A 17,528-nucleotide genomic window follows, 5' to 3' on the forward strand; every position below is an offset into this window, starting at 1 on the left:
AGAACAGTTTCCTGACTTCAGTTATAATCACTTTTTGCTTTTCTTTATAGTTTTATCTCTAATGTATGCAACCCTAAAAAGTACAGTTCAGCTTTACATTTTTTAATCTTTGTACAAATGGAATCTATCATATGTATTCTCTATCATTTGTTTTGCTTAACATTAGACTTACAAGCTTCATCCATGTTATTATGAAAGCTACAACAGGTTCATTTTCATTGCTGTATAACATTCCAATACAGTAACATACTACAATTAATTTATCTATTTTACTATGGCTGGATATTTGGATTATTCCCAGTTTGGGGCTATTATAAAAAAAATATTGCTATGCGTATTCTTGTACATGTCTCTAGGTATATATATATGTGTGTGTGTGTGTGTGTGTGTGTGTATATATGTGTGTGTGTGTATATATATATGTAAACAATTCTCAAAAGCATATATCTGGAAGTAGAACTGTTGGCTTTGAAGATATGCTTAACTCATCTTCAAAATGGTTGTACCAGTTAAACTTTCCCCTGCAGGGTATGAGTGCTTCTGTTGCTCTAATCCTTACTAATACTTGGTATCATCAGACTCCATAACTTTTGCCAATCTGATGAATGTGTAAATATATCCCGTAGTGATAATAATTTGTATTTCCCTATAATATCAAGTTGTATATTTCTTCATGTTTACTGGCCATTTTGAGTTCTTCTTTTATAAAGTACATGTTTAAGCAATTTGTCCATTTTTGTGTTTTTACTGAGTTTCTCTCTTTTTCTTCTTGAATGGTAGCCCTTATAAATTCTGGTTACTCTTTGTTGGCTACATGTTAGTTAAAAATGAAGTAGAGCCTTCTACTTCTGTGCATGACGGGATAACTAGGATTGCACTTAACCTCTTTCTTTCTTGCTATAATAAAGAAACCTAGAAAAGTGAACAAATATATGAAGTAACCTGTATTCAGACTTTGGACAATGAGAACAGTAAGACTGTGATTGCCAAGATATGAGGAAAAAACAAAACAAAACAAATACACAAGGTGAGCCCCACCATCATCCCAGCAATTTTGCAATCATGGACACTGAGAGGAAAACACTTTGTTTTAGAGCCCAGCAGCCTTGCTAAATTGAGGAGACAGAAATTTGAGATCAGAGAGGCTGAGATAGCTGGCAGTTGTGGGCACATTTCAAGAGAGAAGTGAGCCAACCAGAAAAAAGGGGGCTCCAAAAAATCTGTACAGGAGGCCCATTGAGTCTTTGCAGAGTACTAGGACAAGTAATGCATAGAGGGAAACTTGACAAGGATAGGCAAAAAATGGAGATTTGTAAACTGAACAATTACTGGAGTTTATACATAGCAGGAAGATGTTCAAACTCTGATCAGCCAAAGCGGAGACTCTTCGATGATCCCTTGGGTTATTCAGTGGAGATATCAGAGGGCCACACCCTAGAAGTAGGGCCGAACTATATCTGGAATAAAGACTACCCCAGAACCACTCTAGAGAAGCCTAAAATCAGACTTCAAAGGACTCAAATTGAGCAGCATTAACTTTACTGCCTGCCAAACAATAGTTTTTAAATAGTTTTTAAAGACAGGCAACAAATACCAGATACTCATCAACACGCATTCACAAAGTCCACTATCAAATCAAAACTCACTAAACATGCCAAGAAGCAAGAAAAATGTGATCCATAGCCAGAAGAAAAGAACCAGACCTTGAAACTATAAAGATGACAAAATCAGCTGAAAAAGACATTAAAACAGCTAATATAAGTATGTATAAGTATTTAAAGGAAAACATTAACAAAATGAGCAAAGAAATTGAAGATATGACAAAAGACCAGGTTAGAATATCTGCAGATAAAAATCAATCTCTTGTAATCCCAGCACTTAGGGAGGCCGAGGCAGGCGGATCACCTGAGGTCAGGAGTTCAAGACCAGCCTGACCAATATGGTGAAACCCCGTCTCTACTAAAAATACAAAAAATTAGCCGGGCATGGTGGCGGGCGCCTGCAGTCCCAGCTATTCGGGAGGCTGAGGCAGGAGAATGGCGTGAAGCCGGGAGGTGGAGCTTGCAGTGAGCCAAGATCGCGCCACTGCACTACAGCCTGGGCGAGAAAGCGAGACTCCATCTAAACAAACAAACAAACAAAAATTAGCCGGGCATGGTGGCACGCAACTGTGGTCCCAGCTACTCGGGAGGCTGAGGCAGAAGAATCACTTGAGCCCAGGAGGCGGAGGTTGCAGTGAGCCGATATCGCGCCACTGTTCTCCAGCCTGGGCGACGACAGAGCGAAATTCCCTTTCAAAAAAAAAAAAAAAAAAAACCAGTCTGGAAAAATCAGACACATATGTTCAAAGAAGCAAAGATAAGAATACACTCAGACTTCTCATCAGACATAAGGCAAGCCAGAAAGCAACAGCACAACAGTTTTAAAGAGCTTAGTATGCAGCCTAAGCAGTGTTTACAGGGAATTTGTAGCTTTAAATGCTTATATTACCAAAAAAAAGGGGGCCTACAGTAAGTTATCTAAGCTTTCACGTTAATAATCTAGAGAAAGAAAATTAAACTGGAAGTGGATACAAGAAGAAGAATATAAAAATAGAAGGAATTCGTTAACTATAAAACAGAGAAACAATACAGAAAATCACTGAAGCCAAAATCTGGTTCTCTAGAAAGAGTAAGTCAATAAAAGTGATAAACCTTTGATCAGTTTGATCAAGAAAAATGAAAAAGTATCAATGACAAATATCAGGTTTAAAAAAGAGACATCACTACAAGAGCCTACAAATTTTGAAAGGATAAAAAGGGAATATTTTGAACAACTTTATGTCAATAAATTAGCAACTTAAGTGAAATATACAAACACCTTAAAAGACACACATTATCAAAATGGATCTTAAAAGTAATAAATAACATAATATCTATTAAACAAATTTGATTCATAATGAAAATCTTTCTCATAAAAAATTCCAGACCCATATAACTTAATTAGTTAACGCTATCAAATATCTAAGGAAGAAATAATACTAATTCCTTCAGAAAACAAAAGAGAGAATGCTTCCCAGCTCTTTTCTTTTAAGACGGAGTCTCGCTCTGTTGCCCAGGCTGGAGTGCAGTGGCGCGATCTTGGCTCACTGCAAGCTCTGCCTCCTGGGTTCCCGCCATTCTCCGGCCTCAGCCTCCCAAGCAGCTGGGACTACAGGTGTGTGCCACCACATGCGGCTTTTTGTATTTTTAGTAGAGACGGGGTTTCACCATGTTAGCCAGGATGGTCTCAATCTCCTGACCTTGTGTTCCGCCCGCCTCGGCCTCCCAAAGTGCTGGGATTACAGGCGTGAGCCACTGCACCCAGCCCCCAGCTCATTTTATGAGGCAGAATCACTACATACCAAAACCAACAAAGACATTACAAGTAAAGAAAACTATAGGCCCAGTATCCCTCATGAACACAGATACAAAAATCCTAAACAAAATATTAGTAAGGTGAATCCAGTAATATATAAAAAAGACTATACATCAAACCCAGCTTAAACATTTCAAAATAAATCAATGTAACCCACCATGTTAATAAATAAGGTGAATATTCATATTAACAGAATAAAATATATATTCAAATATATAACAGTAAAAAATATATATTCATCATAGTAGAATAAAGCATTTAACAAAATTCTTTATATGAAAATTCTTTATGTAAAGCACATGACAAAATTTGTAAAATCTTTCAACACAAGGGAAAAGAAGGGAACCTCCTCAATCTAATAAAGAACATTTACAAGAAATCTACAGCTACCATCACACTGAATGGTACAAGACCATTTTTACTCCAAGACTGGAAACAAAGCAAATATGCTCATTATCACCACTTCTAATTAACACTGTACTAAAGTACCAGACAGCATAATAAAGTAGGAAAAAGAATAAAAATGCATACAGATTAGAAAAGAAGTAAATCCATTTTTACTTGCAAAAACATGACCATATGCATAGAAAATCCTAAGGAATCTTTAAAAAAAAATGTTTACACTAGCATCAAAAAGGTAAAATACTTTAAATGCTTTTATACTGTACCCTGCATTTTTTGGTGTGTTCAGTGGGAGGGTTACTTCAAATATAGCCATGCTTTCATTAACAATGAGGATATATTCTGAGAAACATATCATTAGGCTATTTCATTCTTGTGCAAACATCACAATGTATATTTACACAGACCTAGGCAGTATAGCATATTACACACTCAGGCTAGATGATATAAACTATTGCTCTGATCAACATCGTATGTGTGGTCTGGCGTTGATCGAAACATTATGGGATGTATAACTGTACCTAGAAAATTGCTATAAATGAAAACTGACTTATTATTTTTTAATCTCATCTTGCTTTTTACCATCAATAAAGTTACCTAGCTTTCACCTACCTTATCACCAAACCTATTTCTGTGAACTTTTCAGTTTAAAAAGAAAATCATTCTCTAAGGATGAATACACAATTGAGAATAAAAAATTGAAGACATTTGAAATAATGTGCCAAAGTCAATTCTCCAAGAGTTCCAAAAAGTCTTAAGAATGAAAGTTTCTTAAATTTCATTTTTAAAAGGCAGTTTTTAAATATTTTTTAGAAATTTTTAATTTTAAAGAAAGTTTTTACAAGACAAGGATGCCTGCTCTCAGCACTTCTATTCAACACAGTATTGGCAGTCCTGTCCAGAACAATCAGGCAAGAGAAAGAAACAAAGGGCATCCAAATAGGAAGAGAGGAAGTCAAACTATCGCTGTTTGCAGATAACATGATTCTATATCTAGAAAACCCTATAGTATTGGCCCAAGAGCTCCTTCAGCAGATAAACAACTTCAGCAAAGTTTCAGGATACAAAATCAACATACAAAAATCGCTAGCATTCCTATACAACAACTATCAAGCCGAGAGCCAAATCAGGAAGGCAACCCCATTCACAACTGCCACAAAAAGAATAAAACACCTAGGAATACAGCTAATCAGGGAGGTGAAAGACCTCTACAATGAGAATTACAAAACACTGCTCAAAAAAGTCAGAGAAGACACAAACAAATGAAAAGACATCCCATGCTCCCGGATAGGAAGAATCAATATCATGAAAATGGCCATACTGCCCAAAGCAATTTACAGATTTAATGTTATCCCTATCAAATTACCAAAGACATTCTTCACAGAACTAGGAAAAAACTATTTTAAAATTCATATGGAACCAAAAAAGAGCCTGAATAGCCAAGGCAATCCTAAGCAAAAAGAACAAAGCTGGAGGAATTACACTACCTGACTTCAAACGATACTATAGCACTACAGTAACCAAAACAGCATGATGCCAGTACAAAAACAGACACATAGATGAATGGAATAGAATAGGAAGCCCAGAAACAAGGCTGCACACCTATGACCATCAGATCTTCAACAAAGCTGATAAAAACAAGCAATGGGGAAAAGATTCCTTATTCAACAAATGCTGCTGGGATTACTGGCTAGCCATATGCAGAAAAATCGAAGCTGGACCCTTTCCTTACACCATATACAAAAATCAACTCAAGATGGATCAAAGATTTAAATGTAAAATCCAAAACTATAAAAACCCTAGAAAAAAACCTAGGACATACCATCCTGGATATAGGAATGGGCAAAGATTTCATAACAAAGATGCCAAAAGCAATGGCAACAAAAGCAAAAATTGATAAGTGGGATCTAATTAAACTAAAGAGCTTCTGCGCAGTAAAATAAACTATCAACAGAGTAAACAGACATCCTACAAAATGGGAGACAATATTTGCAAATTATGCATCCGACAAAGGTCTAATATCCAGCATCTATGAGGAACTTAAATTTACAGGACAAAAACAAACCCCATTAAAATGTAGGTAAAGAACATGAACAGACACTTTTCAATAGAAGACATAAATGCAGCCAGCAAGCATATGAAAAAAAGCTCAGCATCACTGATCATTAGAGAAATGCTAATCAAAACCACAATGAGATACCGTTTCACACTAGTCAGAATGCTATTATTAAAAAGTCAAAAAATAAGAGATGCTGGCAAGGTTACAGAGACGAAGGAATGCTTATACACTGTTGATGGGAGTGTAAATTAGTTCATTGTGGAAAGCAGTATGGCGATTCCTCAATGAGCTAAAAGCAGAGCTACCATTCAACCCAGCAATCAATCCCATTACTGGGTATATACCCAGAGGACTATAAATCATTCTACCATAAAGACACACGTATGTGAATGTTGACTGTAGCACTATTCACAATAGAAAAGACATGGAATCAATGTAAATGCCCATCAATGACAAACTGGGTAAAGAAAATGTAGTACATATAAACCATGGAATACTATGCAGCCATAAAAAAGAATGAGATCATGTCTTTTGCAGGAATACGAATGGAGCTGGAGGCTATTATCATTACGCAGGAACAGAAAACCAAATACTGCATGTTCTCACTTATAAGTGGGAGCTAAATGATGAGAACTCATGAACACAAAGAAAGGAACAGCAGGCTGGGCATGGTGGCTCATGCCTGTAATCTCAGCACTTTGGGAGGCCAAGGTGAGTGGATCACTTGAGGTAAGGAGTTCAAGAACAGCCTGGTCAACATGGTGAAACTCCATCTCTACTAAAAAAAAAAAAAAAAAAAAAAAAAAAAATTAGCCAGGGTGGTGGTTTGTGCCTGTAGTTCCAGTTACTTGGGAGGCTGAGGCAGGAGAATCACTTGAACCTGGGAGGCAGAGGTTGCAGTGAGCCGAGATCACACCACCACACTCCAGCTTGGGTGACAGAGCAAGACTCCATTGCAAAAAAAAGAAAAAAAGGAGAAGGGAACAACAGACACTGGGGTATACTTGAGGGTGGAGGGTGGGAGGAGAGAGAGGAGCAGAAAAAATCACTACTGGGTACTGGGCTTAATACTTGGGTAACGAAATAATCTATACAACAAACCCCCATGACATAAGTTTGTGTATATAACAAACCTGCACATGTACCCCCAAACCTAAAACAAAAGTTTTTAAAAGAAAGCTTTAAAATTTTCAGTTTTACTTAAACGAGTCCATAACCCCTCAAGGGGTTATTTTGAAGGGGCACTGTTTTTAAAAAGTTAATTTACAGTAAAATTAACTTTGGTATACAGCTGTATGAATTTTAACACATGTATGTATGGAGTCACGTAACCACCACCATCATCCTTTGCAGTCATATCCTCCTGTAACCCCAACCAACTCTTGGCAACCACTGATCTGTTGTCATTAATTCTGTCTTTCCCAGAATGTCATATAATGGAATCATACAGTACACAATCTTTTAGGAGGAGCTTCCTCCACTCAGCACAATGGTGCTGAGATTTATCCAAGTTGTTGTATGTTATCAATAATTCCTTCTTTTTTATTGCTGTGTAGTATCCCACTATATGGGTGCATCACAGATAATCTATCCAAACAGTCTGCGTGGGTTGTTTTCCAGCTTTTGGCAATTATAAATAGAGCTGCTAAAAATATTCGTGGACAAACTTTTGTGTGAACATGCTTTCATTTCTCTAAGAATAAGACTGCTTGGCCATATGTTAGATATATTTAAATTTATGAGAAACTGCTAAACTATTTTCCAGACTGGCTATATCACCTTGCATTGCCACTAACAACTATGAGAGTTACAATTGTTCTGCATTCTCACCAGCACTTGGGATTGTCAGTCTAATAGATGTATAGGGGCATCTCATCATGGTCTTAATTTGCATATCCTTAACGGCTAATGAAGTTGAGCATCTTTTCACGTGCTTATTTGCCATCTGTATATCTTCTCTGGTGAAGTGTCTGTTCAAGTCTTTTGTCCATTTTTTAATTGAGCTGTTTGTTTTCTTACTGTTAAGTTTTGAGAGTTCCTTATGTTATATATTCTAGATACAAGTCTTTTGTCAGATATGTGATTTGCAGATATTTTCTCCTGGTCTGTACCTTACCTTCCCATCTCTTAAAAGTCTGTTTCATAGAGCAGAAGTTTTAAATTTTAAAAAAGTTCAATTTATCAATTTGTTCTTTTATGGATTGTGCTTTTAGTGTCACGTCTAAAAACTACTGTCTTGGGGTCACAATTCCTCTGTTCAGAGAGTTCTCCCTCAGTGTTTCTGGTGACTGTGCTGCCAGGAAATCCCTTTGCGACTCCTTGAGCTTTAACTAGATAGCTTCTCATAGAGCACTCGTCTGCACTGATGCTTATTTCCAGGGCTCAAGTCAAGGGTGGGGGCAAATCAGAGAGAAAAAAAGGTAAATCAGCTACTGATTTGGCGGTTTTTGAATTCCGGTCTTTTTTTTCTTCAGTCCACCTGCTTTTCTGAATAGGTAAATTCTGATTTATCTGGTAAATAATCAGTACCCCCCCCCCACCCACACACACACACAGAATCACACGCAGCTAAAAATAAACATGTAGGTAGTTGGATTAAAATGTAAATAAAAACATTACTTTAGGATGCTTTTCCTGATATCACAGTAATTATATGCAATCGGAAGAAGGCAAAGGGTTGAGGAAAAGAGTTGAACTATATTAAAAATTTCTAGAATCTCAATAAGTAACAGGTATAACAAAAAGTACAGCTAAGATTGATTAAAAAAAATCAGTGTATTTTTATATAAAAAATTTTTACTAGAATTTTAAAACCATAAAATAACATATTAATTTTAAAGATCTAGCAATACAGAAGTGAATACAGGGTTAACAATCTGGACTCTTGCCTCTTCAATACTGTACCACCAGAGATAACCATTATTAACAATTGTGTGCATCTTCCCTCATTATGCATATATATTTTAACATATATAATATTGTGCTATATACATCCATCCATCCACATTTTTAATCATTTTCTTCTTATACTTATTGAACAAAGAATAGGATCACATTATATACATTATTCTTCAACTTGCTTTTCTCATGTAACAATATATCATGTACAGTCCTGCGGTTCAGTAATGTTTCACTATTGTTCCATTGTATATAGATCTAGCATAATTCATTCAACCATTCCCCTTTGGTTAGAGACACAGGTTGATTTCAGCCTTTCACATCTATACACAATCAACACCCTGGCCATTCTAATTCTATAGGATTGATTCCTCAAAGTAGGACTGTCGAGTCAAAAAGTGTGCATTTTAAACATAAATAGATTCTGACCAAATACTCTTTCCAATTCACAGTCCCAATAGCAAAGTATATACGTGTTCTTTCTCCCTACAAACCTTCCCAGAACTGAATATTATCAATCTTTTTACAACCTTGACAATTTGATGGCTAAAAATGTCATCCTATTTTTCATCTGTACTCCCCTAGTTGCTATTGAGTCTGAGTGTTTTGTTTGTTGTTGTCGTTGTTAGGTATACTGGCTCTCCATATTTTCTCTTTTGTGGATTGCCTTTTCATAGTCTACTTGTTTTTCTAATGAATTGTACATATCTGTTTCTCTTTGTAGGTTAGAAAGATTAACTTTTTTTGTTTTGTTTTTGAGATGGGGTATTACTCTGCCACCCAGGCTGGAGTGCAGTGGCACCATCAAAGCTCACTACAGCCCTATCTGCTGGGCTCAAGTGATCCTACCACCTGACCCACCCTAGTAGGTAGGACTATAAGCAAGCACTACCACACCCTGCTGATTTTTTTATTCTTCTGTAGACGGGTCTTGTTATATTGCCCAGACTGGTCTTAAACTCCTGACCTCAAGTTATCCTTCCGTCTTGGCCTCCCAAAGCACTAGGGTTACAGGCATGAGCCACCACACCCAACCCTGACCCTTTGTTTATACACAGATTTTTCATCACAGAAAACTGACTCATTCTAGATACAAATTTGTTGCTTCTTATACTATGTTAAGGCATTAAGGACATCAGCTTTATTTTTCATGTATAAAGTTGAGGAGGTTTACATGTTTTAACGTGAAGAATATCCACAATTAAGAACATTTGTTTAGTCAGCAATTAATCACTGTGTATTTATGATGTACAGTTATGCTAAGGGCATATAAGACATGGGTGTCTATCCTCCAGGAATTTAAGTCTAATAAGGGAGATATGTCAGAGACAGAGTGAAATAATAATAGCAGGCAATATGTGATTATATATGATTAAATGGCAATTTTAAGAAACTAGAAAACAGAAAATATCTTCTGTTCATGTCATCATTGTTTACCCGAATGCAGATCAAAGTAAAACCTAAAAATGACTCTATTCCAAGCTTGTGTTTGAAGTCAATCATCTACAAAGTGAGGAAAGTACACTCAAAGCCAATATGCAGTAACCCACTAGGTAATGTGAGAAAATGTTACAGCTTCTATTATAATAACTTTTTATCTTTTTACTTAAAAAGCAAAAATAAAATTTACAAATTTGAGTTTTTAAAGCTTTACCAAATTTATTTTTTCTTTTTAGCACACCTCTGCTGGCAGGAAAGCTTTACTAATTTTTAACGACGGCAGTCTCATTTATCGATATGCCAAGCAGGTCACTCCTTATACTCTGTTTACAAGGTAACCTGGGGGCAGAGAAAGCTTCCACAAACAGAGAGTTGACAGTAGGACCTTCAGCATTTTACAATATATATTAGATTATTTTCAAATTATATTGTTAAATTTTAACTAAATTACCTCTCCCAAAATGAGCAAGTAGCTTAAGCTGATTTCTACAAAGACGCCATGAATTGAGGTAATAATAATAATAATAATAATAAGCATAAGCAAATAAGAAAATAGCAGATCAGGAACTCTTCATCAGACACAAGAAGTATAAACAAAGATGATCTAATCCAATCTGACAAGTCAGTACCCCCTTGGAAAAAATTCAAAATTGTCAAGAGGTAAAATTGAGGCAGATTTATAACCACCATCTTTAATTCAAATCTTGCCATGAACATATACTGAGCTATTAATGAATATAATTTAGAAATACATGTCAAATCCTACAGTAACATGACCCATGACAATATGAAATTGGCCGCCAGCTCCTATCCCCATGTTCAAACAGAAAAGAGCTGAAATTTTTATTTTCTGTGAAGTTTTCTGTGAAGCAAAGTCAGGAAAAGGAGGGCAAGGACATGACAGAGAACACAGGTAACCTTGAGTCTCAAAAGATAGGGAAGAAGACACATTGAGTCCCTGCTTCCACAGTATTCTCTCAGCCTAATCTCTCCTGATTGCACTGATGACACGGGCCAAATAACCAAATTCCTGGTACTGCCACATTGGCTGTATGATAATGGTGAATCATCTACTCTATTTTTGGCTCGTTTCTACGTTTGTAAAATGAAAGGGTCATATCAATACACCCATAAAGCTCCTTCTAAGTCTCATGTTGCATGGTCCTAAGCTGAGCTATTACAATAGTCACTATTGACTTGTGAACTGGTAAAGAATTTACTGTATGAACAAACACACTACATGGATAAAGAAGCTTAACTGCTACATGGCTGCCTACAATGTTAAGGTAACAGAACAGACTAAGCAAATTCTCATGATGCCAGCCAACTCCCAAGAGTTTTCATTAATTATTCATTCAGGGAAATATAAAGAACACCTATACAAATCACAGAAGTAGGTAATCAGGGATAAAAGATGAATAAGACACAATTCCTTCCATAATTCATTCATTCTAGACATTTACTGAATGCCTACTATGTGCTGGGCACTATTGTAGACACAGCAATATGGCAATGAACAACAGACAAGGTCCTTGGTTTTCAAGGAACTTATATTCTAGTTAGGGATATACTCCCTTCCCCATTTTCAGAGCAGAGTAAAATACAGACTACTCCTCAGACCTTGAACTAAAGAATGGGTGGACTCCAAGTGGCAGCAAACAATCAAACAAGATCATATCATGACTGGACCACCTGACTAGCAATGAAAATGCACTGCATCAGGAGCCCTGACACCTGGGCTCTGCTAACTTGCTATGAACCTTTGGAAAGTAAGTTATTATTTTTGAGTCTTGAATTCATGGGAAAAGTTAAAGGGCTAGACTGGATAAATGGTTCTCAAACCTTCCAAATGTCATGGACCTTTTTGAAAATGTTACCAAAATTAAGGCCTCTCTACTTAAGAGAAATGCACAACTGCACATGTAAACTAACTTTTCAAGATGTTCACTAATTTCAAGATGTTCACTAACGCCCTGAAGCTTATCCCATATGCCAGTTTAAGAATCTCTCAACTAGGTAATTCACTGAAAAGCCTTCCAGCTCCAAGTAGTCTATGATTCCATTCCATTTTACTTCCTCTAGTCTTCCTAGGATTCCAGTCTACAACTACCTCAAGATGCTAGAATAAAATGGTTTTTTTTTGTTGTTTTTGTTTTAATTAAGATACACAGGGAAAAAAAATTTAAAGAGGGAAAAAAGAGAGATACCAAGAAAGAGATATGTAGCTAGCTCACTGTCCTCCACAGAAGAGTGAAAAGCAGAACAAGATACTATGAAAATTATCTAACAGACATATGAATACATGTGTGTTAATTTTTACAACATAGCCTCAAAATTATTTGCTACTTCTCCATCAAGAGGTAAAGGTCTATGTCCCTTCCTCTTGACTCTGAGCTTTGTGACTACATCACTAATAATATATTTCAGAAGTGATGCTGTGCCAGTTTGCAGGCTCAGGCCTTAGAAACTGGCAGTTTCTTCTTCCTGGCTCTTTCATTAGATGGTCACTAATGGAACTCAGCCACTATACTGTGCAGAGGCCCAGGCCACGTGTAGGTGTCTTTACTGAAAGCTAACTGCCAGATGTAAGTGAAGACACTCGTAGACACTGGCCCCAGCTCTCAAGTCATCTCCAGCTTATGAGTCTTTGCAGCTGAGGCTCTAGACATGGTGGAACAGAAACAAACCAACCCTGCTGCAGTCTCTTCAAGTCCCTGACACACAGAGTCCATGAGCATGACAAAGGCTGTTTTATACCACTGTGTTTTGGGGTGGTTTCTTACACAATAAATAACTAGGGCATCTTTAAGCTCTGAGGGATCATGTAATACTTCTCACACAGAGATGTCACGAATGAGATTATTTTTCTAAATTTTATATAAGAATTGTTAAAGTTACAGTGGGCATTAATTTAAGCCAAAATCAAGATCTAGAAAACCACACTCAAACTCCAATGACAGGCATTATCCTGCCAGATTATCAAATAAAAAGAGAGAGAAGGAGCGAGTGAGTGAGAGAGAAATATGTGACACTCATTAAAAGTTCTCATGTCATTAAAGTTCTCATTAACAGAAGTACCAGAGTTTAGTTTCCAAGTTCATTCATTGACAAGTATTTACAGAGTACTCACCAGTGCTAGGCATTGTTCCAGATGCCAGGCACACAGCAGTGAACATAACAGACAAAAATCATTGTCCCTATAGCACTAACATTCAGTGGAGGAGAAGGAAACAATAAACAAGACCAATAAGTACGTTAAATGGTGTTAAATGCTGAGGAGAAACCTAAAGCAAGGAAGGAGGCCAGGGAGTGTTGCTGGTAGTGCTGATGATGGAAAAGGCTTGCAATTTTAAATACGGGGGTCACAGAATGCCACACAGAGGTGACATCTGTGTCAAGACTTTAAAGAGGTGGGGGAATAAACCAAGTGGGCACACAAGGAAAGCGCATTCCAGAAGTAAGTACGAAAGACTCTGAGGCTGGTGTGGCTGGGGATGACTGGGCAAGCAAGACAGTAAAAGATGAGGTCAGGCTGGGAGCGGTGGCTCACGCCTGTAATGCCAGCACTTTGGGAGGCCAAGGCGGGCAGATCACAAGGTCAGGAGATCGAGACCATCCTGGCCAACATGGTGAAACCCCATCTTACTATACAAAAAATTAGCAAGGCGTGGTGGTCTGTGCCTATAGTCCCAGCTACTCCGGAGGCTGAGGCAGGGGAATCTCATGAACCCGGGAGGCAGAGATTGCAGTGAGCCGAGATCGCGCCACTGCACTCCAGCCTGGCAACAGAGCAAGACTCTGTCTGAAAAAAAAAAAAAAAAGAAAAAAAAGATGAGGTCAGAAAGGAAACTGCAGACCTGATTGTATAGGCAAATCCTGGCAAAAATCCAACAGCACCGATCTTGGAATCAAAAGAACCAAATTCAATGAGAGCAGTAATGTTTTTGTCTGTTTTGTTCACTAATTTATCACAGCACCTAAAACGGTGCCTGGCAGACATTCAAAACACATTTGCTGAGTGAACGACTGTAGTCTTGACTCTATCACTTAGCAGCTATTTGACTTGCAGCAAGTGATTCCAGTTTTCTGAGCCTCTGTTCTCATCTTTAAAATCAGAATAATCATTTCTCCCCACCACATAGGATTATAGTGAGGATCAAAAAAATGGGGAAGTATTTTGCAAACTGCAAAGCAGTATATATAGGTAAGGTCTTCACATTATTGAAAAAGTGAACAAGAGCAATTATTATTAACAACGACAATGATCTCTCTACCTTTCCCTACTAAATTCAACCACCAAATCATTCTCTCCCTCTCTATAGGCCATGGAACTGGGACAAGGCTAATCTTCCCTTCAGCATGAGAGAGTGAACTTTAAGCACTTGAAGGCTTCTGTAAATGAGTGGCAGTAATTAAGACATAATAGTTACTCCTACCAACTTTTCTTTGAGCCTCTCTGAGAAAAAGAATGAATCTTCCATGTGAAGATTCAACACCCTTTGGTAAAATCCAGTCTGCCTGAAAACTATTTTTTTCCGTCAAAATGCAAGAATAACCAATAAGAACACCTTGACATTTCCCCAGACATTTTGTCCCTCACTTAAACCTACACAAGACCTTGCTGAAAGAAGGGAAAGGGAGAGCATGAGGAACACTCTTGGGACCGGAAAAACGTTTTTAGAGATCAACTAATCCAATCATCCCAAACTGAGAATCTACCGCCTAACTCGTTCCAACTGACGACAGCTTTAGTGTTCTCATCTGTATAGGGGGATAATATCTTCTTAAGGATGCTTCAGTTCTGGAATAAAATAATGCATATGAAAGCATCTGGCATGGGTTATGCACTCACTAAAACTGGCTGAATCTGGAAATTCTGCATTTATTCAATAAATATTAAGTGAACGTCTACAATATACTAGTCAGTACTCTAGGCACTAGGAAACGGCCATAAGCAAAAAGCACAAAAATCTTGTTTTCTTGGAGACAACATCTACCTCCTGTAACTTCTCCGACTGGCCCGCCTCGCTTCTTTGGAACTCCGTCTGGCTTTTATATAACATCTCCTCCACGGAATACTGTCCTTTGAGATTTTGCAGATCGCTATGGTGTACCTCCCCGTTCCACGCCCCTTTCCTCCATCCTAAACAAGCAGCCTTAATTATTTCAAGGAGTAAGCAAGGATGCGGAAACAGGAGCGAAAACTGGACTGGGTGAGGTGAAGGCGGGTGCCAAGGCGTCAGGGCTGAAAAAGAAATCAACAGAACCGCTCCGACTCCGGGCCAACATCAAGACTGGGGGGTCCGAATCAGGTGTGTCACCTGACACCTCTCCCGGGAAGGGCCATCCTCCCCTCCCCAGGCCCACAGAGGTCCCCGCCGGGCTCCGGGTACCGGCCCCAGGGGGCGCCCTGGCCAGGGATGGAGGCTGGAGGGGCCGGCTCGGGCCCTCACCCGTCAGTCCTCGCCTTTTCTTCCCAGTCACCTCAGAGAGAATTTCCAGCATCGTTCGTGGTGTTTCCAGGCTCCCGCTTCCCAGACCCAGGCCCCGCAGCTCCCGAAACCCCCTCATCGAGCGGCCTCTCACCCACACCATCCTTTCCTCCACAGCTGCAGCCGCTCTCGCTGCCCCCAAGACACCCACCGCCCGGCCGCACTCACCTGCGAGCCCAGCCCCGGCCCCTCCATCTCCCCAGGAGCCCACAGCGGCTGAAGCTACTAGGCAAGTAGCGACTGCCGCCAGCCCGCCAGCCCGCCTTGGGTCGCCTCTTCTCCCACTTCCTGCTGGCGCCCTCACCTCCGCCGCTGCGGTCCCCGCTTGTGCCCTGAGCCGTCAATCGGTCCCGGAGAACCAATCCCAGCCCTCCATCGGCTAGGGGCGGGACTTTCTCACCTCCTGGGAAGCCCGCTGTGAACAGCTCACCAGAGGCTCCACCCCCGGCCCGCCCGTGCCGGTCGCTCCCCCAGCCCCAGCCCAGGACCGAGCGCCCCTGCCCCAGGTGCCACGGGCCCCAGATGTGCGTCCAGGGTCAGAATCAGACTGTTATTCCAACGTCAACCACCATCTATTGAGAGCAAATCTGGACTTGGCTACTTAATTGCTAGATGACCTTGTGAAAGTCTCTTATTTTACCTCAATTTTCTCATCTGTGAAATGAAGAAAATAAGGGTACCTACTTCATGGAATTATCAGGAGGATTAAATGAGAAAACGCATGTAAAGCCCCTCAGCCAGTGCGTTACGTATAAAAAGGAATCAATAGATGTTAGCTATTTAAATGTTTTCCACTCCATTTGTGTGATCTTGGGCAAGTCACCTCTACCGGCTGAGGTTCTGTTTCCTCAAATGAAACAAAAAGTGAGTTCTACGGCGCAGGCTAGAGGGGGAGTGGGCGAGAGCCTCCTACTTGAAGTGCACCTCCCCCCGACCTCCACGACCCTTTGTGGAGGGCACTGGAGAAGCTGGCATTTAAGCCCTGTCCAGCTTGAAGGTCTATGAAGCAAGCATGAGGGATGGCTCCTTCCCTTGGGGCGTTCCAATGGGGCAGTGGGGCTCTCCTACCTCAGCCCCGAGTAAACACTGGGGTTTTTGTAGGCCAGCACTTAACACAGTTCTTTGTAATGGTTCCTTAGATGTGTCTGTTGCCAAGTGGAACCAGATTAAGACCTTTAGAAGCTAATTTGAAAACTATCTGAAAACATTATGACTTCCTTATTTTATAAAAATAATACTAAACCATAAAATAAATATCTAGAAATCCAACAAAGTGCTGGGTTTTCCATGAAAAATATTGCTATGATACAATAAAATCGTAGATGTATTACTATTGCTTTAGTGTCTGTGTCCTTTGGGCACATCAGCCCTGGCTTGCCCCCAAAAGCCCAAGCCCTTTGAGGACAGGAACCATGTCAGATCCATCTCTGAACTCCCAGTGTCTAACACAGCACTGGGACATGGAAAATGCTCAGCACAATTTTAATGAATGATGGATGGATGTACAGGTGTGTCATTAATACACGGACAAACGGAGTGACAAGTAGAAGTGCAAGCAACTTCCACCAAAAGCCAGAGGAAAAAGCAATTAATTCCGACAGGTTAGGATGAGGCATTGGGTGAGGATTCACAGAGGAAGGAATGTTTGGGTTCGGTCATTTTGCTTAACTAATAAGAGCTTTCTGGCCGGGCGCGGTGGCTCACACCTGTAATCCCAGCACTTTGGGAGGCCGAGGCGGGTGGATCACGAGGTCAGGAGATAGAGACCATCCTGGCTAACACGGTGAAATTTCGTTTCTACTAAAAATACAAAAAAAAAAAAAAAAAATAGCCGGGTGTGG

General features: G+C 39.5%; 1 protein-coding gene across 6 annotated transcripts in view; it reads right to left on the reverse strand.

The window, feature by feature from the left end:
- ZDHHC13 (zinc finger DHHC-type palmitoyltransferase 13) overlaps positions 1-16,016 on the reverse strand; it is a 53,252-nt gene extending 37,236 nt beyond the window's left edge. For 2 of the 6 annotated variants that reach the window (XM_054523842.2, XM_054523841.2), the window contains exon 1: positions 15,856-16,009. Coding sequence is in view for 3 of the 6 variants with exons in the window: in XM_054523839.2 (XP_054379814.1) it covers positions 15,193-15,258 (66 nt within the window). In the remaining 3 variants the exon portion in view is untranslated. 6 annotated transcript variants of the gene reach the window in all.
- Between the last annotated feature and the right edge of the window lie 1,512 nt (positions 16,017-17,528).

Source organism: Pongo abelii, chromosome 9 (assembly GCF_028885655.2).
Source record: "Pongo abelii isolate AG06213 chromosome 9, NHGRI_mPonAbe1-v2.0_pri, whole genome shotgun sequence".
Classification (NCBI taxonomy): domain Eukaryota; kingdom Metazoa; phylum Chordata; class Mammalia; order Primates; family Hominidae; genus Pongo; species Pongo abelii.